Consider the following 26,952-nt stretch of genomic DNA (forward strand, 5'->3'; position numbering starts at 1 on the left):
GGAGTAACAGATTACATGTAATTGAGTTACGTAATCAGGATACAAACTGTTAGAGAAAAAAGAGGTAATCAGATTAGTTGCATTCAGTAAAAATCTGGGTTATTTAGCAGGATTACAATTTTAAAATACATCAGGTTTTTACACTAAAACACAAATATATCTTTAAATATATATTTAAATATCTTACATTAATACTTCTTAAAGCCGTTTCTTTTCTCTCGTTTTTATTAAAAAAGAAATGGAAAGTAATCAAGTTACGTTACTTTAATTTTGTGATACGTTTTTTTAACATAGGGAATGAGTAATTGTATCAGATTACATTTTTAAAGCAACCCTCCTAACAATGCTAGTCAATAACACTTTAAACCCTGAAATACGCAACCAAACGTTACTAGTGTCTAAATGTAACGAGTTCAAGTATTTGGACCCAACTGGACCCAACTGGACCCAGATGGTCCCACTACCACTCATAGAACAGAAAGTTCCGTATTAACAAAGCACTCAGAGACAGTCCGTCGTGTCCCACCATGCAACAGCGAGCTAGCAGCTAGCTCACCACCACATTTGACCCTGTGTTTGTGTGTGGTGTGTGTTTGTGTGTGTGTGTGTGTGTGTGTGTGTCATGATGAATTAGACATCCGGGCTGCGTGTGTGTGTGTGCGTGTGTGTGTGTGTGGAAGATGGCGACACTTATCCTCCCTGGTGAATGGATCAAAAACTGGGAAAAATCAGGAAAACACGAGTTGTGAGTAAATCTGAACTTCACCGCGGTGTCCGGGGTTACGGTAGTTGACCAGGTGTTGTTTGATAAACGCTAACTCGTACAGAAATACGTAGATATCGTGGAGATTTAAGGCCATCTTTGAAGTGTGTTTGCGAGGGCTAAAATAAGCGGTAACGTTAGCAAGCTAGAAAACACATTTCAGGAGGCTCGTTAAGGTTAACTAACGTCGCTATTCGGGGGAAATAAGCAAACGGTCCAGTTACTGTTTGATTGTGAATACAGTAGATTTACTCCCTCTCATGTTGGTCAGTGAAAACGTTACTTAAAATGTAACCAGCTAACTAGCTAACGTTACCTGCATGCTAGCAGTTTCGCTAGCTTGCGCTTCCACCGGACCATTCTTTTAATTTGTAAACACTTTCACAGCTAGCCTGAGCTAGTTAGCATCCGTGTTTTCACTGTCCGCTGACTCTCCGGCCGCATCGATATCGCCACAGCCTCCAAAGTTCATTGTGATTAGCTAACGTTATCTGCCACCACATTATCGATTAACGCCGGCAGTTGGCGAAAATACCGTTCGTAGCGAGCGCAGTGTCACGGTAACGGTCACGGTAACGGCGATCTAAACGGAGGGAAACGATGCGTCTTGACAGAACGTTAGCTACGACATATGCTAAACGTTAGGTTGCCTAGGTACGGTTGTATAAAAAATAACAATTACTTGTGATTATTTTGTTCGATAAACATTATCTTCTTAAAGATCAAACTTATTGTGGCATTAGGCTGTAGTCGTAACATTACAGTAACGCTGTACCATGTCAGCTTACGTTGATCTGGTTATATATGTGTAACCAGTGAGCTAACTAGCTAATTGATAGCGGGTAGTTAACGTTATAGTCAATAGTAAATGATGCGCTCGGTGCTAGCAAGTGATATGCGGACAACGAGCATCAACTTTACCAGAGCAACGTCAAACCCACTAACACAGGCATCGCAATAGAAACTCGTTCAGACAACAGGATGGGATTGGTAGTTTTATCACTCTTACAAGTGAAAACGTTGATTGAATAAGATTCTCACTCATTTTCTTGAGTGCAGCCATCACGTACAGGCACAGACACAATAGGCTGTGAGCCACTATTAGTGGTTGTAGGCCTTGCATATTTAAGCAAGGCCTTGCAGTGAGATGCACCAACTCAAACTACTTCATTCTTAGTCATGTGCATACAAGCATTATGCACTATGTCTGTAGCTTATAGCACTTTTTTATATTACAATAAGCTAGCAGCTTGCAAAATGTTCGTATCAGGAGAAAATTAAATACATGTATTTAAATGATGCATGATATTCCCTTCCTGTGGAGTCTCTGCATCGACTGTAAAATATTTCATATTTAATGTGATCTGATCTCGGTTGCTGTGCAGAACTGAGATGAAGCTGCAAAGCTTCAATCGATCCAGCTGCCTCATGAAGTGCAAAATAAATGTTATTCAGTTGAAAAAAAGAAACACATTTCCCCTCCCACAAAACAACTAAATACATGATTGTAGTGTAAATCTTCCAGTCGGGGGTCTAGGTTTAAGGTCCAATGTCAGCAACCCCTACAGGCTTTCTGTCATTTCAGGCATGCCATCCTGTGCAGTGACATCTTTGTGGTGGGCAGCAATTGAAAGGGCAATTTCCATGTGCTGATGATCAAAGTGTCACGTTGTTATTACATAACCACTATTTTTCTGGTCGGACAAGGTCTTTTCTTCACAAGCTGTCTGACATTATTGGCGGCATTTGGATCTGGCTGTGTTTGATATTAATCAGTTGTGCTAGTGAAACTGGAATTAATCAGAGTCAGATCGCCAGGGTGTAAAGTTGATTTTTGTGCTGTATCTTTTTAGCTTGAAGTTGTGAAAATGGCCTGTCAACCTCATCTGCATTTCAATAATGCAATGTTTGCATTGCTGTTAGTTTGGTGCTTCAATTGTAAGTTTCAAAGGAAGACACTGAGGCGACACAAAGTGCCTGATCAGTTTGCCTTTATGCTAGTTCTTTGATTCCCATTGAGTTGTCAATGAGGACAGCCCTGAGTTAGTTCTTGTTCTGACAGCTTGGACACATCTAGGTTGGGAAATGTTTCTCATCCAAGTTTCTCATTTTTATCTGGGATATTGTAGATGCGGTCGTCGGGGTGGGAAATTAGCACCAGCCACCTGCCAAACGCTGGTAGATTTCAGACTCAGAATGAAAATTCATATGAAAATTGATATGTTCATGGGAGGGAATTCATTTAATACGATGTATAAACCTATGTTAAGTGTTATGTATAATTTATATATAGGCAGTGGATTGTTATGTTTGAGTGGCTCAACTGACCAGAACTTTGTCTCCTTACTTTATAGTGTACAACTCTGCAAAGAACTTACAGAAAAACCAGATCATGGAAGTGAGATTAGAGGTAAGTTGGGAAAGACCTCCGTTCTGTTATACACACTCACAAACTACATTAAGTCTCCAGTTTCTTGAAATACAGCTACACTGCAGTTACCTTTTACATAATATGACAGCTTTCAGTCGAGTTGTGACTTGCAGATAACCCAGTCACACCAGTATGTTAATTTGTTGTTCAGTGTCACCATGACTTTAATGTTTCACAACATTAAGTAAACTTAAGTGAGAATGCAAACTATAGTGTTTAGAATTAGTTATCAAAAGTTGTTTTACACTTTACTTCTTTGAAGTAGGTGAACAGTAAATGCAGTCAGTTCTATGTGTTTTGTATTAATACCCAATTTAGGTAATTTCACATTTATTATTAAAGTTGTCCTGTCAGTTCTGTCAATTGAGTTTGAATTGAATTGTGTCTGTTTACCCTCCAGATATACAGACTGCCTTATATGAGCTCTGCTGGCAAGTTGTACTGGGGAACCTGAAGTTGGATCTTGCCGCCAACGTCCTTGGGGACATGATGGTACAGGAGGTTTTTTACTTGAGGGTTAAAACAACATGAGACAACTAGCAGTGCTTTAGCTTTTGTTCTTTATTCTTCAATTGGATCCCCATTAGATTCCACAAAATGTTTGTCCTGGTGGCTTACTGGGTTCAGGCTCAGTTATGGCTTTGCATAGCTTGTTTATTTACTTAATATACATCCACAGAGCACATTTCACAGTTCACACGGACCAACAATTGTATGACAGAAAAGCTAGAGGACATTTATTTTGTGTTTCCAAATATTGAATTCCATTTATTTTGTGTGTTTTGTAAACATGGAGAGTTTGATTTGATACTGACTTGGACACAATTTTGCTATTTGGCTGTCATTGTGCCAGCAAATGAACCAGCAATACAGTTTTTTTCCAGCGTAAACATTGTCAGTTAACTTTTGTTTTGCTTCCAGGAACTCCGAGATGACATGCCATCAATTTTAGCAGATGTGTTCAGTATACTAGGTAAATGTGGGTTTTTATTTTAAACATTAAGTTGTTGTATCTATCTTTTTGTATCTCTTTTTTCAAAAATGTTTTTTTACTGTCATAATGTTCTTTTTAATTTTATCTTTCACAGATTTAGAGACTGTTGCGTTGGAAGAAAAAAACAAACGTGATCATTACACACAACTGGTGGGAGCGTGTGTGGTAAGAAAGATATTTCTATATTAATATCTAATTATTTTATATAACTGACAGAAGGGCTGCCTAAAGAAATGTATTTGTATTACAACTTGATCATTTGTATGACTTAGCCTTTCACTTAATTGCTGCTTTTGGCACCTTTGGATGTGTATAACACTGTGTGTTGGTGTGTTAGATGCATTACATATTTTTATTTCCAGGTTTGTAATAAACTACAAAAGCAAATAGTTGATTTTTTTTTTATTTCAGATTTTTGTTCCAGAGGCCATCCTGAAAGAGAGGCTGGATCCAGAAACCCTTGAATCTCTTGGACTTATAAAACAAGCCCATCAGTTCAATCAGAAGATTGTAAAGATCAAGACTAAGCTGTTGTAAGTAATAATAGTAATTCACAGTTTAGTAGACATGTAGACATGCATAAATAGAAAAGGGAACACTCATTATGCTTCATAATGTGTACCCAATATTTATGTAATCTTTTATGTCTTCTCAGTTACAAGCAACAGAAGTTTAACTTACTAAGGGAGGAGAACGAGGGCTATGCCAAACTGATCACAGAGCTTGGCCAAGACCTCTCAGGAAACATCACCAGCCACCTTGTACTGGAGAGCATCAAGTCCCTCATAGGTACCAACAAGTCTTCTTTTTCAGGATTACTGCATTGCAACAGTCTTGTTGAACGTTGAAGTTGTGTGACCAATTTGTACGGGGCTTCAGACTCAATTTTACTATTAAAATGTTCCGCAGTCTTGAGCCGCGCTGTGGTCTGCACTGTTTTCACATTACTTTTTAGGCTTCATCCAACTGCTACTTTTTCGCTTCTGGTTAGACTGTCGGATTATGCATTAGTGGTTTTCCAGCGGAGTCTTCCCTTTTTATTCACGTATCTTTAATACAACGTGCATCCGTAGGGCTCATTTTTGTTGTCGCTCCATCCACTGCACAACAGCTTACATTAATTTATTATCCATGTTGTATTAACTACTGGTTCTGAAGGCATGAGTCGAAGATGGTGTTTGTTTTCTTCTGGAAAAGTGTTACAGGTCAGGGGCATGACAAATCAGCGAATGATATGTGGTGATTGATAACAACCAGTGATCGTTTCTGTACTTATACAAGGGCTGCTCGATTATGGAAAAAATCATAATCACGTTTATTTGGGTCAAAATTGAAATCACGATTATTCAAACGATTATTTTTTTAAACTTCAGAAACATGCTGCATTTATTGGACATTTGTCAAAAACACTTTCAAGGAAGTCCTCAGTTATACTCTCCTTTCCCCAGAAACCTTGATAAGTCACCGCGTTACCTGTTCCAACAAAAACAACATGACTGAATCGCAGACTGTGGCTGTGTCCCAATTCAGGGGCTGCATCCCTGAATTGGGACACAGCTTTTTTCTATAAAACGTTGCACATCAGAAAATGAAAAAAAAAAATCGTTTCCCCCCGATTTTATTAGTTTTGAGATCGTTTGGCCCCAAAATCGTGATCATGATCAAATTTCGATTAATTGAGCAGCCTTAATTTATACAGGGCTTTCTATTGCCAGATACCTGCATGTCACAGGAATTCTGTTCCCATATATTACTTTGCCAGTCTCTTACACCTTCACACCAAGACTGCCGTCAGTCTCGTACATACTTGCAGCAAGAGTCAGTTGTCAGCACTGTGGCCTTCAGTGGCACTGAGGCTTTGGCACAAGCTGTACCCATTAACTAAAGACTCAGTGTTCTTATGTGGTCAATCTTTTCATTATTTATTTAATCTGCCATTTTATTGTATATTAGGGTCTCAAATGAACTATTGCATTTTCATTTGAAGCCCCTTGTGACTTTGTCTTAAAAGTGTTTATCCTTGTGTGATATAAATACTCTTTACTCTTTGATCTGTTCTTTTTCTCCAATTGCCTGCTTAGTCTTCCCATTTCTTCTCCTTGCAGGATGTTTCAACTTGGACCCTAACCGTGTTTTGGACATAATCCTGGAGGTGTATGAGAGTCGATCTGACCAAGATGAGTTCTTCCTGTCTCTCATCAAGTCCTACATGTGTGAGCCACTCACCCTTTGCCACATCCTGGGTTTTAAATTCAAATTCTACCAGGTGAGAATATTAAGAAGGGGTCAATGCTTAAATGGCAGAAAACAGTCTGTCCAAACAACAGAAATCTGTATTTTATTTGTCACTGATATTTGATTTTAGTGATAATAAATTGATTGATTGATTTCTTGTGCCTTTCTTCAGGAGCCCAATGAGGAAACCCCCAAGTCACTTTACCACATTGCTGCTGCTCTGCTTCACCATAACCTGATAGAGCTGGAAGATCTCTACGTACATGTAAGGGAAAAGAACAGTTCGAGTCCTGCCAAGTGCCACACTTGAAATCCCTATTTCGTTTACATGTGTTAGTCAGAATTTGGGAATATGAGTTTTGAAAATCTAAAGCTAGAAGCTATAATTCTGTCATGTCTTTACGGGAATTTGTTTCAAATGTATTCACTTTAATATAACACTACACCTTTATGTCAAATACAAAATGTAGTGTTATTTCACTTACATCAAATTTAAACCATTTGTAGTATACTTTGTCCCTAGACTGAAAACTCAGGTCTTTTGGCTCCACTCTGTCATTCCAGCTCATGCCACTAGATGCCACCATCGTAGAGGAACACAAACGAGACATCTCAGAGGCCAAGCAGATCGCACGCAAGTTGGTCATGGTTGTGTTGCCCTCAGAAAAAACTGAAGACAAAGAAAAGGATAAAGAAAAGGATGAGGAGAAGAATGATAAGGTATTGAACCATTTCTAAATATAAGCCTGTTCTGGGGGGAATGCTGTCAGTCTGGATGGATGTCGAGAGTGATAGATGGCCAGTTTTAACACGACAATTGCATCACCTGAATACAAGTTATTGTCAACATTCAGATTTCTTACTGATATTATTAAAATTTACACCAAATTGTCTGAATACCAATACAGTTAAGGTTTAATAAGGTGTTAAATATCAGAAATAAAATATTAAGACCTGTGAATTGTTACATTTACATTTTTTTGTCCAAGTTGTCTCAGATACTGGTGTGCCTTTTTAAATAACATAACAGGATATGTTGATAGGAATTATTTTTTTACTTGGGAGTATGACAGCAGCAGTGACAGAGACACCATGCTGATAAATGATATCGGTTTTACTTGCTTGTCCTTCATTCTTCACCACATCAATCCATCTTTTTTCACCTTGTTTATCAACCACATCACAATTATTGGGCTTTCTAAGGACACTCATCTGCTGTGACATTTTGCGATAGCTAGGCTATGTAGCTCGCCTTGTGTGTATATCTATAGAAATGATGGACAGCCTTTAAATTTAGTTCTTGTCATTTTAAAAAAACTAAGGGCAGTGAACGTGACCCCTGGTCAGCAGCTGTGCTCAGTTTTACCACTGCTCTGCTCTGACTGCATTATTGAATGTTACTAAACTTTTCTGTGCCCACAGCCACCTGATAACCAGAAGCTTGGACTGTTGGAAGCCCTACTTAGGATTGGAGACTGGCACCACGCCCAGAGTATTATGGACCAGATGCCTTCTTTCTATGCTACTTCTCATAAGGCCATTGCACTGGCTCTCTGCCAGCTTGTGCACCTGACTGTGGAGCCTCTTTACAGAAGGTGCAGATTTTTCTATATTTCACTTACTGCACAGTGCACACTATGTGTAACTCAGACCAGAACACACACAAGTACCTTTTACCAGCATTTCACGCATACAAGTTCAGTAAAAAATGTAGAACGGATAAACAGGTTTTGACACACTGGTCTGTTCCTCACAGGGCTGGCCTCCCAAAAGGAGCGAGAGGATGTGTACTGCATCCACTGAGGAACAAGCGGGCCCCACGGCCTGCAGAGAGTTTTGAGGACCTACGCAGGGACACATTCAGCATGCTCTGCTACCTGGGCCCTCACCTCTCCCATGACCCCATCCTCTTCGCAAAGATCATTCGTCTGGGCAAGGGCTTCATGAAAGAGGTACAAAACTGTAACCACTACATCGCTACATCTGCACCACTGCCTAAATCTGATTTTGACTCATATTTGGTGTCCTTTGCTTCTCAGCACCAAAGTGATGGCAGAGCTGATGTCAAAGACAAATTGGTAAGTATAAAGCTAATAACTTTCTTTGAGACTATAGGACTGCTCTGTATAGAGGGCCCAGACTATCTCTTTGCATTGGTTGCACTGATGCGCCCAACTTTTTTTTTTAGGAGCACAAGCACCAAGTTTAGGTGCACCCAAATTTTTCATTGCGTCGCCTTTAACGCCATAAGGTCACCTTTTTATTGATCTCCATAACTTTCATATAATGTGAATGATTTTTAAACAAGAATAAGGTGTAGAGAAATGCTTGTCTTTATTTGAAGCAACATTATATATAAAAAGAAAAATAAAGTGTTTAAAGTGCTTCACTGAGCTGAAATTGAACATTTCAAACTAAAACACTAAGCAAAATAAAACATTTCCAAATAAAAGTTCGATATGAAACATTGTTGACCCGCTCACAAATGCACTATTTCCGGACATATTCTGACCGCACTCCTGACAGTACACACAGTGCACTGCGTTACGTCCTGTGTTGTACCTCAGCCAGGGAAATTGTTTCAGCCAGTCCTGTCTGAAGGAATATATTTTGACCTTTTTAATTTGGGTCTCGGAGCCGGGCTCTATCCCAGACTCGGTTGTCCCCTCCTCTGGTTCCGAGTCTGATGCTGTCGCCGAAGGACCGGGGCTCAGCAATTTTTAAACACACACAATTTAGCGCAGTGAACAGGACCACAGCCAATCAGAGGCAAGGACCCGCCCGAGCTCTGTCTCTTATTGTTTTAGAACACGATGTGATCCTACCATAAGTGTGTGAGTTCGGTCACAGAAGAACACAGAGAGATCATGCGCTTGCAAAATAAATTTATGTTTTCACCCGGGCAGCGTCAGGTGCACCGGTGTGACCTAGAAAAATTATTAGTCGCAGTCTTAAAATTTTATGACCAAATTGGTTGCACTCTGGAGCCCTGGTCTATTATTATTTATATTAATTAATTATACTTTTTTTGCTTTAATGGATTTGCCAAGTATATAACTGTACTATATATAACTGTGTTTATCTTATTGGTGTTGATTGTATGTTCATTGCAGGATACACTATTGAGTTGTTTCCTGAGCATTGCAGACCAGGTGCTACTACCGTCTCTCTCTTTGATGGAGTGTAATGCTTGCATGTCTGAGGAGCTGTGGGGCCTCTTCAAACTCTTTCCCTACCAGCACAGGTGAGATCAACACACACGCTCACTACATGTGGCACTGTTTAATTGAGTCATTGGATAGTAAATCCTCAGGCAGTGTTCCAGGTTGGTGTTACTAGCTGACAAGGAAGGAGTAGCACGCACAAGCAGAAATTGAGTTCATCAAACCATGCTTGATTGTTTAAAATGCATTTTCTTCTCAAAATCAAATCATCTTTTCTGCTCCCGAATAACGCGAGAGTTTTATTTTTAGAGCCTTTCTTTGAATATTTTGGCACACTGCTGATGAGCAGTGACACTCAACACTCCCAAGGGTTTGTTTTTCTTTTGTGATCTGTGTCATTTTGTCGCAGCTAATAATGCAACTTCTTTACTTACTGACCACAGTAGCACTTTGTAGATTTTCTCACTGTTTTGTACACCAAACTGTGTCAACACTGTCAAAGGAAGGATTAGATATGAACTGAAAATGGTTAAGTAGTGCAGTTCCTTGATGCTGTGCTGTGCCTGTATTACACAATGGGTTGCTCTTAATGCTGAATTTTTGATGTATCTTAAGGGCTTTTAAAATATATCTTGACATTGTGTATGACACACAGAAAATTACTTGATCTGTTTTTTAAGAATAAGTCAACTATAGCAGACCTTTTTGTATTAAACTGGATGGCTGAATGCAAATCAGGTAGAAATTGACCCTGCTGTTTGCCAAATAGTCACACACTGCGAGTGTTTAACATAATGCTAGACAGGAGGTGGCTATTTCCTATTCAAGGACTGTTTTAAAATGCATGCTTTGTAAGCAGACATCATGTTTGGTTTCTGTTAAAGCGGTTTCCTTAAAGCTTACTGTGAGAAATGTGTGGATTTTTACAGCCGTTAACTTGTACATTCTTGTTGCCTTTCTATGTCCCATTCTGCCGGTGTTTCCAAGTAGGGATGTCCCCATCCAATCTCAGATCGGTTTTGGGGCCGATCAAGGCATTTCTTAACTCACCTATGTTTGCTGTATTGAGCTTTATTGACTTGATCCTTTGTTTTACATCAGCAGTCACACAGCTATTTATACTCACAAAGCTTTCATGCACCGTGCAGGATATATAGACAGTTCATTCAGGTAACTCAGGCAAAAGCTGCACTGAAGCAACAAACACTGGAGAGAGAAACTCCCTCCAGACAGCGACAAGGTCAAAAAGATTACACAGAGTTAGCTCTCTATACTTCATTTTAACAGTTTCTGTGCATGATGCAATGCAGAGCTATTTATTTGTCAAGCACAGCACTTGATTGACATTAATAACTTTGATGTACTTGAAGTGTGCACTGTGCTTCTGTATTATCTAGAAAAATACAAGTATTGGATCGGCAGATACTCCATGACTCGGAATGGATCAGGGGCCAAAAAAACTTGATCGGGACATCCCTATTTGCAAGTACTGCCTGCGTAGCTGAACTTAGTTTAATCCTGCTTCCTCTATCTATGCTCCCTCAGGTACCGGTTATATGGACAATGGAAGAATGAGACCTATTCCAGCCATCCACTCTTGGTTAAAGTCAAAGCTCAAACTGTGGAAAGGGCCAAATACATTATGAAGTAAGTCACTTTGCAGAACCAGTGTACTATTACTGTGTTGTTCTTTTTGTACATTTGGTTGACTTTTGCTATGTCTCCAAACCCAACACCACTTGTGTCCTGCATGCTTCTCATTGTGCATGTGGTTATTAATGGCTAGTAATTTCCCCAGCTAATTGAATCCTGTTCTGGAGGCTGTTGCTTTGTGGGAGCAGTCTTTCAGTCTTTTTAAAAAAGTTTTTCCTGCATCACACATAACCTTGCTATCATCTGTAGTAAGTCACTTCAGAGGGTGGACAATAAATTCAGCTTTGAACACGCTATCTACATAAGTTCACTACCATCAGAACATCAAGGCCATCTTTTTTTCGTCCTCCACAGAAGCACCCACTTAATTTGCTAGTTCACCCTGCTCACAGTAATCTTCAAATTCCATTAAACATCTGGTATTACTGTTATTTTCCCCCATATCCATATCTGACTTTAAAAAGCCAAAGCAAGTAACCTCTGGTAAGACTATTAGTTTTATGTCCACAAAGTAACAATATTTGCCAATTTAGTAAAACGACACTGGGTAAAATAAATTAGATTTGATTTGAAGAAACATGCAGGGATGTGTTTTGTATTTCACCGGCCACCTCAAGATAAGCTGTATTAAAGGATAAGTTAAATCCAGGCTGAAAAACTGTCAAAAATGGGACAGACCATAGTTTGTGTTTGTGCATCCTAGTAATTATTCTAACTCTGTCCTGCTATTGAAGAAATCGATGACAATACTTTTATCTTAAGCTGATAACCATAAGAACATTTTCCATTTGCTGTGAAGCTCACTGAAGTGACTGTTTTTGCTTCGAGCACTCTTTGCATCGTCTTGTGTTTTTAATCTGCTGCTTCCTGTCTTGTGCCTTTTTCCTCTCCCTAGGCGATTGACCAAAGAGAATGTGAAACAATCTGGACGGCAGATTGGCAAGCTGAGCCATAGCAATCCCACCATCCTCTTTGATTATGTAAGTGTATTTTTCTGTGACTATTTTATTTTACTTTACTTTAGTCTAATTTTGAATGATGTCTGCAAACTACAAAGAAATTAATTACAGATTTGTTTGCTGGAGAAAATGTTTCAGTGTTCCACAGCAAGTAGCACCTTGCTCGCTCCCTATACCAGTTGCACTTTGGTACCAAGGCAATGCCAACGTTTTGAAAACATTTTTCTACTCCTTACTATAATTGAGTTCACTCCCCTGATCTGTGGATATTAAGGAGTGGATGCACGTCTACTATATCAGATTTGTTTGGCTGCTCATTGGAGGGGTGCTATCAGGTCAGGTATAATTTATATCCTTAGTGGTTGGTGAGGTTTTATCCCTTCCTCTGTCCTGTTGTATATCAGATGCTGTCTCAGATCCAGTGGTACGACAACCTCATCGTTCCAGTAGTGGACTCCTTGAAATACCTCACATCCCTCAACTATGATGTCCTGGCCTGTATCCTAAACTGTTCTTGTGTATGTGTAAGTGAGAGAGAGTGTGTTGTCGGAGGCAGTGGAAGGGTAAAGGGGGCTTCTTTCTTGTTTTGTATTTTGTTCCACTTAACTCTGTCTTCAGATTGCATCATTGAGGCTCTGGCCAATCCCGAGAAGGAGAAGATGAAGCATGATGACACCACCATCTCCTCATGGCTTCAGAGTATGTGGCTTCACAGTTAACTGGCCTGTTACTGGGCAGCAGTCAAATTATTCATTTGCATGCAAAAGGAGAGAAACTGTTTGATGTTTTAATGAGTATCTAACATACACCTGTTCCACTTGTCAACCAAGGCCTGGCAAGTCTCTGCGGAGCTGTGTTCAGAAAATACCCAATTGAGCTGGCTGGCCTTCTACAGTATGTCACCAATCAGCTAAAAGCAGGGAAGAGGTAATTATCTCTGAACAACAAAGAACAGGATGACTATTCCTGACCTATGTGTCAGGAGATGTGCATTGCTTTATCCGTCCCTCCTTTCCCTGCAGTTTTGACTTGTTGATCCTGAAAGAGGTGGTGCAGAAAATGGCTGGCATTGAGATCACAGATGAGATGACCTCAGAGCAGTTAGAGGCTATGACTGGAGGGGAGCAACTCAAAGCTGAGGTATATAGATTCAAGTACAGTTATCATTCTTTAATGCAGTCTCTTGAGCGAAATCTGTAAAACTACTTTGATTAGTGCTGCACCTGAGCTCGGGTCATCATGGATGTGACTCTTTTAACAGGGTGGCTACTTCGGCCAGATCAGGAACACTAAAAAGTCATCACAGCGTCTGAAGGATGTGCTGCTGGACCATGAATTGGCCCTGCCACTGTGTCTACTCATGGCCCAGCAACGAAATGGTGTGGTTTTCTTAGAGGGTGGAGAGAAACACCTCAAACTTGTTGGCCACCTCTATGATCAGGTATGTCCCCTCTCTCAGTATATTAGTCTAATGGATCTCCTTATTTAGCAACAAAGTAAACAAATGAATGTCTCTGAATTTGTTTATCTGATATAATTATTTGCATTCCTGCAGTGTCATGACACATTGGTGCAGTTTGGTGGCTTTCTGGCCTCCAACCTTAGCACAGAGGACTACATCAAGAGGGTTCCCTCCATTGACATCCTTTGTAACCAGTTCCACACTCCACATGATGCTGCCTTCTTCCTGTCTCGTCCAATGTACGCCCATCAGATTTTGGTGAGTGGACTACTGTCACAGCTTTGTGGGCATGGCATCACATTTCTGTGATTTGAGATTGTAGTTTTTATAATCAAGACAAAAACGTTGGTCTAGGAAGAATGAAATATTTTGATTTAAAAGATTGATAAAAATCCTTACTTTATGTTCTTCACTCACAGTCTAAGTATGATGAGCTGAAAAAAGCTGAGAAAGGCAACAGGCAGCAGCAGAAGGTACACAAGTATGTGGCAGCCTGTGAGCAGGTGATGACACCAGTGCACGAGGCTGTGGTGTCCCTCCATCCGGCCAGGGTCTGGGACGACCTCCGCCCTCAATTCTACGCCACCTTCTGGTCCCTTACCATGTACGACCTGGCTGTTCCACACGCTGCCTACGATCGTGAGGTTAACAAGCTCAAGACTCAGATTAAGGCCATTGAGGAGAACCCAGAGATAGTGAGTAGTCGGTCCACAGCTGTTGCTAAACAGCCCACTCTTAGACACCACTCGTAACCATTTTTACATTTTACAATTAACTGAAACATTTAGTTCCCAAAAAGCAGCTAATGCAAAGGAGTGCAAAACTCTGGTTGTATAAGAGATCATGTAAAAAAGTGTCAATTATCGGTCGTGTGTAATTATGGTGTAAATATTCTTGTTTCCTTCCAATGTAGCCTTTGAATAAGAAAAAGAAGGAGAAGGAACGCTGCACTGCCCTGCAGGAAAAACTCCAGGAGGAGGAGAAGAAACAGCTTGAGCACGTCCAAAGGGTTTTGCACCGCCTCAAATTGGAGAAAGACAACTGGTTGTTGGCCAGTAAGTATCCTAATGTTCATGCCAGTGACATTATTGCTGCATTTTACTTTGTAAGAATGTACAATTTTCTGAATTGCTGTGACTTTTCTGTTGATAATAGAAAACTGCGTTAATTTGAGTGTGATCAATCTTTAAAAACTGAAGCACCTTTATAGACCAAAATATACAGTATTCACTCAACCACACTAATTACAAAAAATGTTAATATGGTAAAGACTTCAGCTTTGATGAAGTTGTTGCAATGATCATAGGATCAATATTTGATATATTTTTTCTCTGTTACTAATGCATTCTTAAATTCTTACTGACAGAATCCACAAAGAACGAGACCATAACAAAGTTTCTGCAGCTCTGTCTGTTCCCCCGCTGTATCTTTTCTTCCATCGACGCTGTGTACTGTGCCCGCTTTGTCGAGCTGGTCCACCAGCAGAAGACACCTAACTTCTGCACCCTCCTGTGCTATGACAGGGTAAGACACTTACATACAGATGTACTCAGACTCCTGTACATTTGTGATAACGATGATTAATTAAACCACATTTTACAGCAATCTCCTTAAAGCTACAGAGTGCTTTACAAGAAAAATAATTAATAATGTGATTAATGAAGGCTCTAATTTGGCGCAGTCAGCAGAGCTGAAGTAGTAGAAATATCCACTAAAGAATAAATTTAAGTGTCAAAAATCCATTGGACGTTTCAGCAACCACTCAAGTGCACCATCAAATTAAAGCTTCAAAAGGATGTTTGATACCTGCTAGCTATTCAAAACCATCTTTGTCAAAGTCAGAGACCAGATGAACCAAGATGATGAGTGCTAAAGCTTTGACATACCATCTGGCAAAAGCTATGCAGACTTTCCTCTAGGATTTTTTTTAGCAGTGGCGGCAGACCCGTCCGAACCCCCCGTCCAGTCAGGCGCCGGCAAACGTTTTACCTATGAAACAGAAGTGACACTTCGCTGCGACACAAACAAATACATTTACCGTTTTAATGTTTCCAGATGTTTGATATCAGGACGTTGAGCTGAGAACTGACAAGTTGAACGTTGTCCAATTAAAAGGGACCCACCGCAGTGACGTTTTTGGTGGAACTGTTAGTTTAATAGTCGACTTGGAAGAAAGCGAACGTTTTGACAATAAGCTACGTCAACACAACAGTATGTGGAGGTAAACTGGACAGCCCCAATAACCTCTGAATAGTTCTTCTTGTTGTTAAATTGCAATGTGAGCGGCAGCCAACGGGGGTGCATTATGTTGGCAGGATCATTTAAAAGGCAACTGTGACTACATTGTGCGTCTGCCCCATTTCTGATACCGTGGCGGCAGAAATTTAACAGCGGCGGGCCGCCGCTCCAAAATCACCATAGAGGAAACACTGCAATTATTTGTGTCTGATATGTTTTTTCCACATTAAAAAAAAAAAAAAACCATCTACTCCTAACTCATTAAAAATTCAAGAATCTATAAATATGCAAAATATGTTCATTTAAAAAGTTCTCCTGCTGGATACAAGATGTCTCCCACTTCAGTTAAGTCCATTATCAGTGTGTGTGCACTGGCAGTTTCTATTTCACGCTTGTATAAGTTGCAAACTAGAACGGGATTGATTTCCAAACTATTTGTGATGTCACAACTCAGCTCGTAGGCTCCGCCCCTTAAACTCTTATTCTCAATGAGCACAGAGAAACTTTCCACTTACAGTAGCTGAATGTTAAAACATCCTTCTAGTGTCAAACTGCACATACATCATTCTGTACAGTGAAACATAAACAGTAGGAACAAGAGTGCAGGGGAACTTTAGGCAAACACACTTCCTTGTGTCTCTCTGCAGGTGTTCTCTGCCATCATTTACACTGTGGCCAGCTGTACTGAGAATGAGTCTCACCGCTACGGACGCTTCCTCTGCTGCATGCTGGAGACGGTGACCCGTTGGCACAGTGACCGTGCAGTCTATGAGAAGGTTCTTGTCCAGTTCCTGTTCTTTATACCCATCAGTTATTTATTTGTTGCATTTTCTGATGTAACTGAGCTGCGAATAAATATGTCTCTACGTATTGTGTTATAGGAGTGCGTCAATTACCCTGGCTTCCTGACCATCTTCAGAGCGACAGGCTTCGATGGAGGCAACAAAGTAGATCAACTAGATTATGAGAACTTCAGGCATGTGGTGCACAAGTGGCACTACATGCTGACTAAAGTGAGCTGCCCTTCTTTATCATTATTTTTCTTCTTGAAAATTCTGTGTAGATAATGGCAGTCCAGAGCTCTGTGGAAGGTGTGTATTTATCAATGATCATGTCCTCAAACCATGCACGTCTCTGCTCCATCCAGGCTTCAGTTCACTGCCTGGAGACGGGAGATTACACCCACATCCGGAATATTCTCATTGTGCTTACCAAGATCCTGCCCTGCTACCCCAAGGTCCTGAACCTGGGCCAAGCACTGGAGTGCCGTGTCCACAAGATCTGCCTCGAGGAGAAGGACAAGAGGCCCGACCTCTATGCCTTAGCAATGGGGTAACACAGCATTGTGTGCTGTTCAGCTCTCTGTGGAGTTACAGTTAACATATATTATGTGAATTGTGGTGATAAAATGGAAACATGGGAAGATGGGGCCCCTGAGAAAAGAGTAGTATGCATCACGTAATTAGTTGAATTTATAGATGTTTCATTATAATATATTCAGACACCTATAAGTGGCAAGTGGTGACTGTAACCCAGATGTTTAAGCTTTATTATAAAAAGGGACGGTTAGACAGGCTATTTTAACAATTTGCAAGATGGTCAGTGCATTATATTTTAGCTCTAGAATGGACATGTTTTTATTAGTTAGTATTAATCAGTTGACTTGAATCAACATCCATTTCTTGGTTAAGTCTGTATTATCTGTGGATACTGATCACCACTTACTGTACATGCATTGCTTGCGTTTATTTCTAGCCAAATATGCAGGGAAATGTTGTGCTGTGCTGAATGACCTGAGTTTTCCTGTTCCTGTCTGAAAGTTATATTTTATTTATACTGTGTGACATTCAGAGAAGTTCTTTGGAGGTTTTGTCTGTGCCCTATGCAAACCCTTTATGCATCTTACAGTTATTCAGGTCGGTTGAAAAGCCAGAAGGTGCACATGGTCCCTGAGAATGAGTTTCACCACAAGGAGCAGCCAGCGCGCAGTGCCACCCCTGCCAGTCAACAGAACGGCCCCGGCAGCACAGGCAAGCCTGCCACCAGCACAAGCAAGACAGAGGAGGGGACGTCAGAGGACGGCGGTGAGTGATTAGAAACAAGGCTGTTTTGAATGCAGTAGCTCAGTTTCAGATTTGTTGTTTCATATTATTTGCTTTTTTTGTTGTTTTTATCTGCAATATTTTTATATATATATATATATATATATAATATAAAACTGCAATTGCCATAAAACTTCAACATTGTGATTCTTGCATACATACATATATATACTTTTATATCTTCAGTTTGCAACAACATATATATGTTGCTGTTGGTACTTGTTTAGCACTTAACAGTTGCTACAGAACCTAATATGCATGTGAGTAGTATTAAAACCTGTGCTCATACAGATCTTGGTTTGTTTTTATGTAGAGCGGGGCAAAGATAAATCTCAGGGGACCACAAAGCCAGTGAACAAAGCCAACAGTGCAGCAGCCAAAGTGACCACCAGCAACGGGAACGGTGCTCTCAACAGGTAGGCATCTTGAGAGTTGCTATGACCCTAAGATAACTTTTAAAAAATCTAAATATATATAAACTGTACCTCTAGTTGGAATTGTCTGTAAGTTTTGTGAAACAGTATTTTAATATAATTTTGTGTTAGGATCAGCAGAATCTTTTATGAAACCTTCTTAGTAAAGGAAAATTCACCCTTTTACAGCACCAAAACCGTTAAAGAGCGGGACGACAAAGAAAAGAGCGGGAAGGAGAAAAAAGAGAAAAAGGAAAAGACACCAGGCAGCACTCCTGAGACAAAGGCGGAGAATCGTCGGGAGAAGCAGAGAGACGAGAGAGCAGGGAAGGAGGAGCGGGCGGCACGTGAGGGTAAGGAGAAGACCCCCAAGGCAGACAGGGAGAAAGTGAAGGCAGAGGAGAAAAGCAGCAAAGACGACAAGACCAAAGCTGGCAACGGGGAGCCCGCAGAGCCGTCCAGGGAGCGTGATGCCATCAAGGAGTCCAAGAGCAAGGAGAAAGGAGACAGGAGTGCTGTGGCCGGGACCCTCAAGTCACCAGTTCCCAGATCAGAGTCAGCCGAATCTGAGAGGGGTAAGGATCCTTTCTGGTTGTTTGTTTCACTGCTGTGTTCTTCACACAGCTGTTTTAATGTATGGAAGCATTTTGACTGCACTGTCAGACCACATAACACACGCCCCTTTCTTTTTTTTACAATATTGACTGGATGGATTTAAGTTCATGAGAAGAAGCCTGCTGCTCTGCTATTTTGACACATTTAATTTGACACATTAAATCAGATAAAGAAAACTTAAGATTTTCGAAATGGGAAATTCTCTCGCCCCTTGCACATGTCTGTCAGGCAGGACTGGATAAATGGAAGCTTTTCTTGAAGGTTCAATGTGCAGCTCAGTTAAACTCACATTTCCCCCTTCTTGCCTTCACAGACCACAAAAGACGAAAGCTCGACAGTCACTCTTCTCCGTCCCACTCCTCGTCTGTTAAGGTTAGTATGGCTTGAGGAAGGCTGTGCCCGTTTCTTCTCTATCTGCCGGAGCGTTCCCTGCCGTTGCACATTCCAGCAGCCCCGAAGATCACCAAGGAGAGTTGTCGTACATGCGCAGGCATGGCATCTGGAAATTCCAACCAAATCCATGGGAGTTGGAAAGCATTCCATGGACATCGGCATAATATTTTGCAGAATTGGGAGGAAAACCCCTCAAGGACTTAGCCAAGAGAATATTGTATATATTGAGTATTTTCATATTGAAATATTTATCTATTTTCATATTAATGAAAGCAGTCAGTGTGCCTTTGGAAGAAAGATTTTTTTTTTTAAGCATTTCTATATACCTTGTGGATTTTTTTGCTTTTTGAGAATAATATCTGAAGTAAAATGGCTTGCCAAATCAAGAGCTTTCACATTTTCCAATGGCAAAGATTTTTTTTTTTTAAAACACCGAGACCAGTGTTTCACTACTTGAAATGTTGCCCAAGATGGTTTTCCCTGTTTTTGCGAGCTGAGAAGATTCCCTGGTTAAAGTGATGTAAAGTATTTTACTTTCTCCTCAACGTGCCCGGATCCAGCGCAGTCGGATGGTGTCCAGCAAACCACTCGGCTGTAGGAGCACCTCTCTGCTGCGGCTGAGTCATCGGTCCCCCTTCTATCTACGTTTGTTAAAACGGCCTGCATGCAGCTTTCACATCGCAAGATGCGTGTCCAGTCAGTCCTGCCGGCTTCTACAACGCTATCCCCACAACTACAGCCATCAGCATCAACAGTCGTACTACCTCCTGGCAAGCATTCAGTGGGAAATCAGAGCCACCAGCAACTGAGATCAACTGAGAAAATGAATGTCGCAGTTTTGAATCAGCCAAAAATGCAGAGGAAAATAAGCCTGCCCCTACAAAGAGAGAGAGGGAGGGAAAGAGTGGGCGAAGCCTGAATCATCTGGAGCGTTTCCCCAAACTGCTGGAAGCTTGTGATAGGTCTTTATTTTACCCTTCCACCAGAGAAATAGGCTCCCTGTGTCTTATCCATTCCTGAACTGTAAGTGACAGCAACAGTTACCTATGTAGGGATGCAGTCAAGCACATAAGAATTGAGTGATTTGTCTTGCACACACAGGCACACACACATATACACACACACACACACACACATATATATATATATATACATACACACACACACACACACACACACACACACACACACACACACACATTATTTACAGCACGTGCACTTTAGATGTATTGAATACCAGCTGCGCTGTAGGACTTTTATATTATGCTGCCTGAACTTGCAGACATGTCTGTAGTTTTATGACTAGCAGTTATTTCATATATGCTCAGGGTTTTTCTATTAAGTATTGACATTCCAGATGTTGAGCCTATGAACTCTCCTCTATGTAATAACCTTGTCAAAGCCTTAGTCCTTGAAGGTCAGAGGTCAAGGGAGAAGTATGCTGTTGGTCCGGCCAGCCCCGACTCTCCCACCCCCCACCCTATTCTTCCAACTCTCTACTGCTGTCTGACAACCTCCTCCCAACCCCCACCCCCTCCCAGCTCATCTGTCATCTCCATTCATCCCTACAGGACAATAGCAACGAACCCAAGGAGTCCACATCCAAGGTTTGAACTGACTCTGCTACTTGTAACTTCTCTCATATTGTCTGTTTTGTGTACAGCTGCTGGCAAGAAATACCTCATTTTAGATGTCTGTGATTTTATCCATCTATTCATTTTTGTATTCTCACACTTTGTAGGGAAATAGTAGTGGATTGATTCATGTGTTGATGACAGTTGTGACATCAGTCGATGTCTTTCGGCCACTTGGAGCCAGCGGAACAAGCTAAAAACTACGACTGACATATCATCACTTGTTAGCAAACAAATCATTTGTTTTACACATCCAGCAAACAGGAAGACCAATATAAGAGCAATATCCAGTTTCTGTTCAGGTTTCCACCAATTTTTAGGAAAAATATCTCATCAGCTGTAAGATGCTCCAGTGTTCACCAGCTAGTCTTTAACTTTGCCTGCTGTTTGGTGCAGGGCAAGTAGTGTATCACTAGATAACTAGAATAATGATCAATGAGTTAAGAGGCTAAAAGGTTCCTTACAACAGAGTCGGACTGCAACGGTGTGATAATCTCTGTGGGTATGTCACTATGACACCCCTTTAACATTACACTCAGTCATTAGATTGGATATTAATATAGAACATATTGAAGCTTTAAGGTTCATCTTTTGAGGTGGTAGCAGTCAAGAAAAAAAGTTTACCACCATGTTCCTTAATTTATTCCATAATAGAATAATAATTGGTCACTTCATGACACAAATGCATTGTAGACAACAAAAATCATATTTTAGACTTAAATTGAATGCAGAAGTGTTTGTTACAATATTGAATCACATTGGATGTAATTAGAAAAACAAAACTAACTGACCTAAATGAAGTACAAATAGAAAAAGTTTCTGATTCATTCGTCTTTAAGATAAAACATGAATTCGTAGGAGGTCTCCATTATGATGAAAAACAAAACCAGTTTGAATAGCATGTGCCTGCTTAGAACCATATTTGTTAGACATCATTTATATCCAAATCATCATATATGTACTGTACACTCCTCCTAACTCCTGCTTTCACTGGAAGCAAACACTAATCCTCCGGTGCCAGTATGATCAATGGCATTAATTTAAAGCACAATGTGATAATAAAATCATATTAGTTTGGAGACTTGGAACTGCAGTGACTGTTGTGTGCCTAAATCATGCTTAAATAGCTTTTTGGAATTGGACACGGCTTTATTTGGCTTAGTGAATCAAAATCATTCAGCTTGATCAATACTGGTAACAAAACCTCCCAGTCTGACCATCATTAGTAGTGCAACAATGACATTTCCCAACTTGTATGTATATTCTTAAAATGTGTTTGTCAGAGTCAGGTATTTTTTCCAAGTATTTAAAATCTCAGTAATAGAAAAGGGGTATAACATCTACATAATGTCGGTTATTTATTTGTAACATAAAAATGTTTGTTTGTCTTGTTCTGTTCATATATAAATGTCTTTGCAGCACCACGTCAACTACAATTCAGTAGCCCGGTCCAAGAGCAGAGAGAGGGAGCTGGAGAAGAAAGATTCAGACAACACACAAGGCCGATCCAAAGAGAAGAAGGAAGAAAAGGACCGGAAAGAAAGGAAAAGAGTTAGTATTTACCGAGACTACTTCACTTTTTCAACCTTGGCCATCCAAGTCTTTTTACATACCTCTTGTTCTAAACGTTGCCAGTGTTTGTATTAGTTGGACAAAGACTAGCAACAAGGAATAGGTGTAATATTTTTGTTACCACCATTAACGTACTTGTATGCCTTGTTGCTTTTCTTTTAGGACCATGCTGTCAACGACCGTGAGACAAGCCAAGAGTCCAAGCGTAAAAAGGACGAGAATGGAACCAGTACGTCTACTCTCAACAAATCTGAAGTAGCCATTCGCCCGGCAAGTACAGTGCAACAAAGTGCCTAAACAAAATCTTCTCTTCCCAGATTCCTCCAAAAACAGCAAGAGCACGAGTCCTTCCTGTGACTCCCCACTTTCAGCTGAAAAAGAGAAGAGCAAAAGGTCCAAATCTTCCAGCAAAGAGAAGGCAGAGTCTGTGAAACCTGAGAGAACGTCCTCTGGAGGAAAAAAGGTCAACTCAACTTGTCCCCCTCTATCAGTGTCACACTCTCCTGATCTGTTGTTGATCCGAGTACATGACCGTTCATCCATAAACTTTGTAGTCTCATTGTCCTTCATCTAAGATACTCTGACTTGTTCAGTTAAAGTATGTTTTCATTGCTTGAATAAAGCTTTATTTCTATTTCATTCCATTGTTTTAATTCATACGTCTTTGTGTTCTTGTGCCACAGGAGTCCCGACACGATAAAGAGAAATCTGAAAAGAAAGAGAAGAGGGACAGCAGCGGAGGAAAGGAAGAGAAAAAGCAATATCCTTAAACGTGGCACCTAAATCATAGTTATGGGTGTTTTGTACTGTTGAGTTTGAATATTTTGGTATTTAAAGGTATGGAGTCATTCTAAATTTTTTAAACTTTGCTGCATCCATTGGCCACATTTATGGTTGTCACTGACGATGACGACGGTTTTAAAAGTAAACGTTTGTGCAGTTGTGCACCAGTGTTTAAACGTGCTCTCAGTTCAGCCACTCACTGCACTAAATGTGTCTCCCTTTAACTGTTGTGAGAATGACCTCCATTTTTATCTATTGTGTCTCACCAAATACAAATTGCAGTAGATTGCATTGAATAGCCAGCCAACAGGACCTGCTTATAAACATAATTAGTACACTAATCGTCAGCCTATAACCGTTTGACTTTTATTTGAGCGTTTAACTGTAAGTTAATTTCTGTCTTCAATAAAGCTGCAGCCGCCTCTGATACAATGTGCCAAGCTAAGCGAATGATTTACACATTGGTACGCTTCACAGGCGTTAATGAAGTTTTTGTCTTTTACTGTTACGGAAAAAAAGATCAGGTCTACGTCAAGTTACACTGTGTTTGGTTGAACCCTTTTAATACCACAGACACTGTAAAAGTAGAAGCCTGGATGCTTCAAGGCTTTGTCTTTTTCCTATTACAGATGTTTTTGACAATCAATAATTCAGTACTTGTCAGCAATTCAGCCTTTGATTAATGTACCATTTCCCTTAACAGTCATACTCATAAATCCTCTGACAAGCACAGATAATGTGCACTAATCAGTGAAGGTAAGACGCATTGAGCTTCTTTGTACACGTTTGAATCAATATCTACGTGGTTATTTCATGTATTTCCTCTCCTCCTCTCTGATCCGCTACAGAACTGGAGAAGCTGTGTTTTTATCTGCGAGACATCTGCAACTCCCTCTGTACTATGTTGTTAACTTGTATTCTCATTTCTGCCTGTGTTGTTTTGCTGTAAACTCCCCTCCCAAGTGTTGTTAGCTGTAGTTATCTCAACGTACAGACCACCTCATTATTTTCCATTTCAGTATACAGAAAACCAGCTGAAATGTTTGTTTTCTTTTTGTTTCTTTTTTTTTTTGTTACTCAATATGGTCACAATGTGCTGCTCAAATCACATTGTTGTTATTGTTCTAATTAGAAAGATGGTTACTGTATGAAATGATCAATTGGTAACACCTGATCATGGATTCAATAATCTCATGCTTGAAAATGTGTATTTTTTTGTATGTTGTCACAGGCTTTGCTTTTTGCTCATTTTATTGGAGTTAACATGCTTTCCATTCTCACTTACCTCATATCCTTTTTGAGATACTTAGATACTTTTTATTTATTTATCTCCACCTTTTAATCCGAGTAAGACAGTAGGTGTAAGTGAGGAAAATGATACAAAGGACCAGTTTGTATATTGTGTACAATAATAAAGAGAGTAACATGAAATTCACATCATGTTATTTCTTTTTTCTTTTCTTTGTTCTTTTTTTTGATGTCCCTTACAGTCCTTTTGTGATTTTGTGTTAATCAGGTTTTTACATAATTTATAAAAATGCCAGTTCGATCTTGATTCAAATGTAGAATTGTAAAGAAAAATCCAACATAAAAATTCTGATGCTCTGTACTCCAAATACAACTTTCGAAAATGACTTTTGGAGATTTTATCTGCTGTACTCAATGAGTGTAAGCTTTTTTTTAAAAAACAAAAACCAATAAATAATAGTTTTCCTAGTGTGCCACTTTGATGTTGTCTGTTACATTTCTTCCTTTCCTTCCTCACAAACAGGCGGCTGACTGTCCACAGATAAGCTACTCAGTGGTTGTGGGAACTGGGTTTGAATACAGTTTGTACTGCAGATACAGTGTGACGGTACAAACAGGCAGTTTAAACTCACCCATCACTCAACTTACATTTTCATTGTAGTCCGTTGACCTAGTACACTGAAATACATTTAGGCCATCAGTCTTACAGGCCTAGCTTGACACTCGACTGGAAGTTTTTATTACGGATTTAACTGAAGTAGAAGTTTATTTTTACCCTTTTGTCATTAACTGAATCCAGGTCTGTGTTTTAGTGGTCAAATGACTGTTGTCCTTCCAACAGCTGGTTTTCTTTACTGCTCTGATTCCACATGTATACAGGTGTCATACAGGGCTAGCACTTTATTTTGTGTCCTATAGTTTCTAAATAAGTAGAGTCTTGCAGTCAGTGTCAAACATGTCTATAGTTAAGCATTCAATTACAATTACAATTGAGCAAATGTTGATCATAAAGTTTCCTATAATTAATGCTTTTTTCCCCTTTTCAGTGATTAAGATTTTAGCAGAACTTTGCAGAAATCCCTCTGAAAATTAACATCTCTATAAATTCAACACAACTTACTAAATGCAAACGACTCAGAATTTCCCTGCAATTTGAGCCAAAAGCTTTATTTCAATAAACAGAATTTATAAGACTTAAATAAAGTGTAGCTGACACATTCTTTTAAAATACCCCTTTTCCTAACATGGTAACCAGTTTAAATTTAGTGTAACCAGCGCCATCACACATTGAAAATACTTCTCTCAGTTCCATAAAAGATCTCCCTCTACACTGTCTGTTTCAACCAATTCAAACCTGTTTAAATCCCAATTTATTTGTGAATCATGACAAGATACACGTTTTTATAGTTATAGTTATAATATGAAGATTAAACAGAAACAGTTTAGAGTTTCTGCAATTTGCATGTGAAACTTTCAGATCTACTTAAAATAAAAATAAGTTGCCACGTGCAAAATACTATATCATTGTAAAATGTAAATAAATATTGCATGAATCATTGTGGGACAAATAAAACTAGAGAAGCCAATTTCTGAAGAAATTGTACGGAGGACTTAAGCTGCCATTGTAATTAATTAATTAATTACCTAATAAGAAAGAAATGTAGGAATAAAAGCCTCAATTACCAAACTAACGTGTGAGTGTTAATTTGCGGATTAAAATATATGCACAGAAATAGAATTTTTTTTTATTCTGTATTGATTTTCATATTTAATTATTTCTCAGTTGATTCTTTCTCTTTTTTCCCCCTATTTATTTTATTTATGTTTTATGGGGTTTTTTTTTGCATATTTTAATACGAGGGGCTTGTCTTTACTATCCAGGCATTATCAATCAAACCCACAGAACTGTACTACGGTGCTGGCTGTGCAAGACTGCACTTCTCCCCCTGAGATCTAGCATCAGATCAGAAGAGTGGCTGCCAGGCACTCTGTTTCTGAGCTCCTTCTCTGATCGTCACGACGGACCAAAGCGATATAAGTGTGAGACATAACCAGAAAGGAGATTTATTTGTTGTCATCTGCTTGAACTAACTAGAAGTTGTATAAAAATAAACTTACAGAAACTTCCCTTTCTGAGGTTTGAGCTCTCTGTTAATATGAGCGTCAGTGCTGCAGTTGGTTGGTGTTTCTGGAGCCAAAAGTGTAAGTCTGTTGGCTTCTGTAGTTAACGTGTCGCGACTGGCACACATCTACCTACATTTTGATGTATAAATGTGACAATGTGAAGAGAAGA

At 39.8% G+C, this 26,952-nt stretch overlaps 1 protein-coding gene across 3 annotated transcripts; it reads left to right on the top strand.

Annotated features, from left to right (window-relative positions):
- Window positions 1-586: 586 nt before the first annotated feature.
- thoc2 (THO complex 2) lies at window positions 587-25,135 on the top strand. 3 transcript variants are annotated; one of them, XM_051399789.1, is made up of 39 exons: window positions 588-745; window positions 3,118-3,173; window positions 3,595-3,686; window positions 4,116-4,167; window positions 4,283-4,353; window positions 4,600-4,721; window positions 4,844-4,977; window positions 6,294-6,454; window positions 6,596-6,688; window positions 6,988-7,143; window positions 7,846-8,018; window positions 8,180-8,375; window positions 8,463-8,501; window positions 9,537-9,667; window positions 11,133-11,234; window positions 12,136-12,220; window positions 12,604-12,697; window positions 12,818-12,898; window positions 13,030-13,126; window positions 13,222-13,339; window positions 13,461-13,640; window positions 13,755-13,919; window positions 14,081-14,356; window positions 14,575-14,716; window positions 15,028-15,185; window positions 16,547-16,675; window positions 16,781-16,912; window positions 17,047-17,231; window positions 17,808-17,983; window positions 18,315-18,417; window positions 18,604-18,989; window positions 19,343-19,401; window positions 20,994-21,029; window positions 22,476-22,607; window positions 22,791-22,857; window positions 22,946-23,091; window positions 23,312-23,388; window positions 24,121-24,167; window positions 24,260-25,135. In XM_051399789.1, exons 1-38 carry the CDS (start codon window positions 681-683, stop codon window positions 24,146-24,148), a joined length of 4,695 nt encoding a protein of 1,564 aa, XP_051255749.1. In that variant the 5' UTR covers window positions 588-680; the 3' UTR covers window positions 24,149-24,167; window positions 24,260-25,135. The 3 variants fall into 3 exon arrangements, 2 of the variants coding, with proteins under 2 accessions (XP_051255750.1, XP_051255749.1); XM_051399790.1 differs by lacking the exon at window positions 22,946-23,091 and having other exon boundaries at window positions 587-745; window positions 22,791-22,898; XR_007884822.1 differs by lacking the exons at window positions 22,791-22,857; window positions 22,946-23,091; window positions 23,312-23,388; window positions 24,121-24,167; window positions 24,260-25,135 and having other exon boundaries at window positions 587-745; window positions 19,343-20,445; window positions 22,476-22,605.
- Window positions 25,136-26,952: the final 1,817 nt, after the last annotated feature.

Source organism: Dicentrarchus labrax, unplaced genomic scaffold (genome assembly GCF_905237075.1).
Source record: "Dicentrarchus labrax unplaced genomic scaffold, dlabrax2021, whole genome shotgun sequence".
Taxonomy (NCBI): Eukaryota; Metazoa; Chordata; class Actinopteri; family Moronidae; genus Dicentrarchus; species Dicentrarchus labrax.

Coding starts and splice junctions, on each gene's coding strand:
- thoc2 (XM_051399789.1), top strand. CDS start 681: ATGGCGACACTTATCCTCCCTGGTGAATGGATCAAAAACTGGGAAAAA. Junction 9,668..11,132: donor CTCTTTCCCTACCAGCACAG/GTGAGATCAACA, acceptor ATGCTCCCTCAG/GTACCGGTTATATGGACAAT. Junction 12,698..12,817: donor CAACTATGATGTCCTGGCCT/GTATCCTAAACT, acceptor CTCTGTCTTCAG/ATTGCATCATTGAGGCTCTG.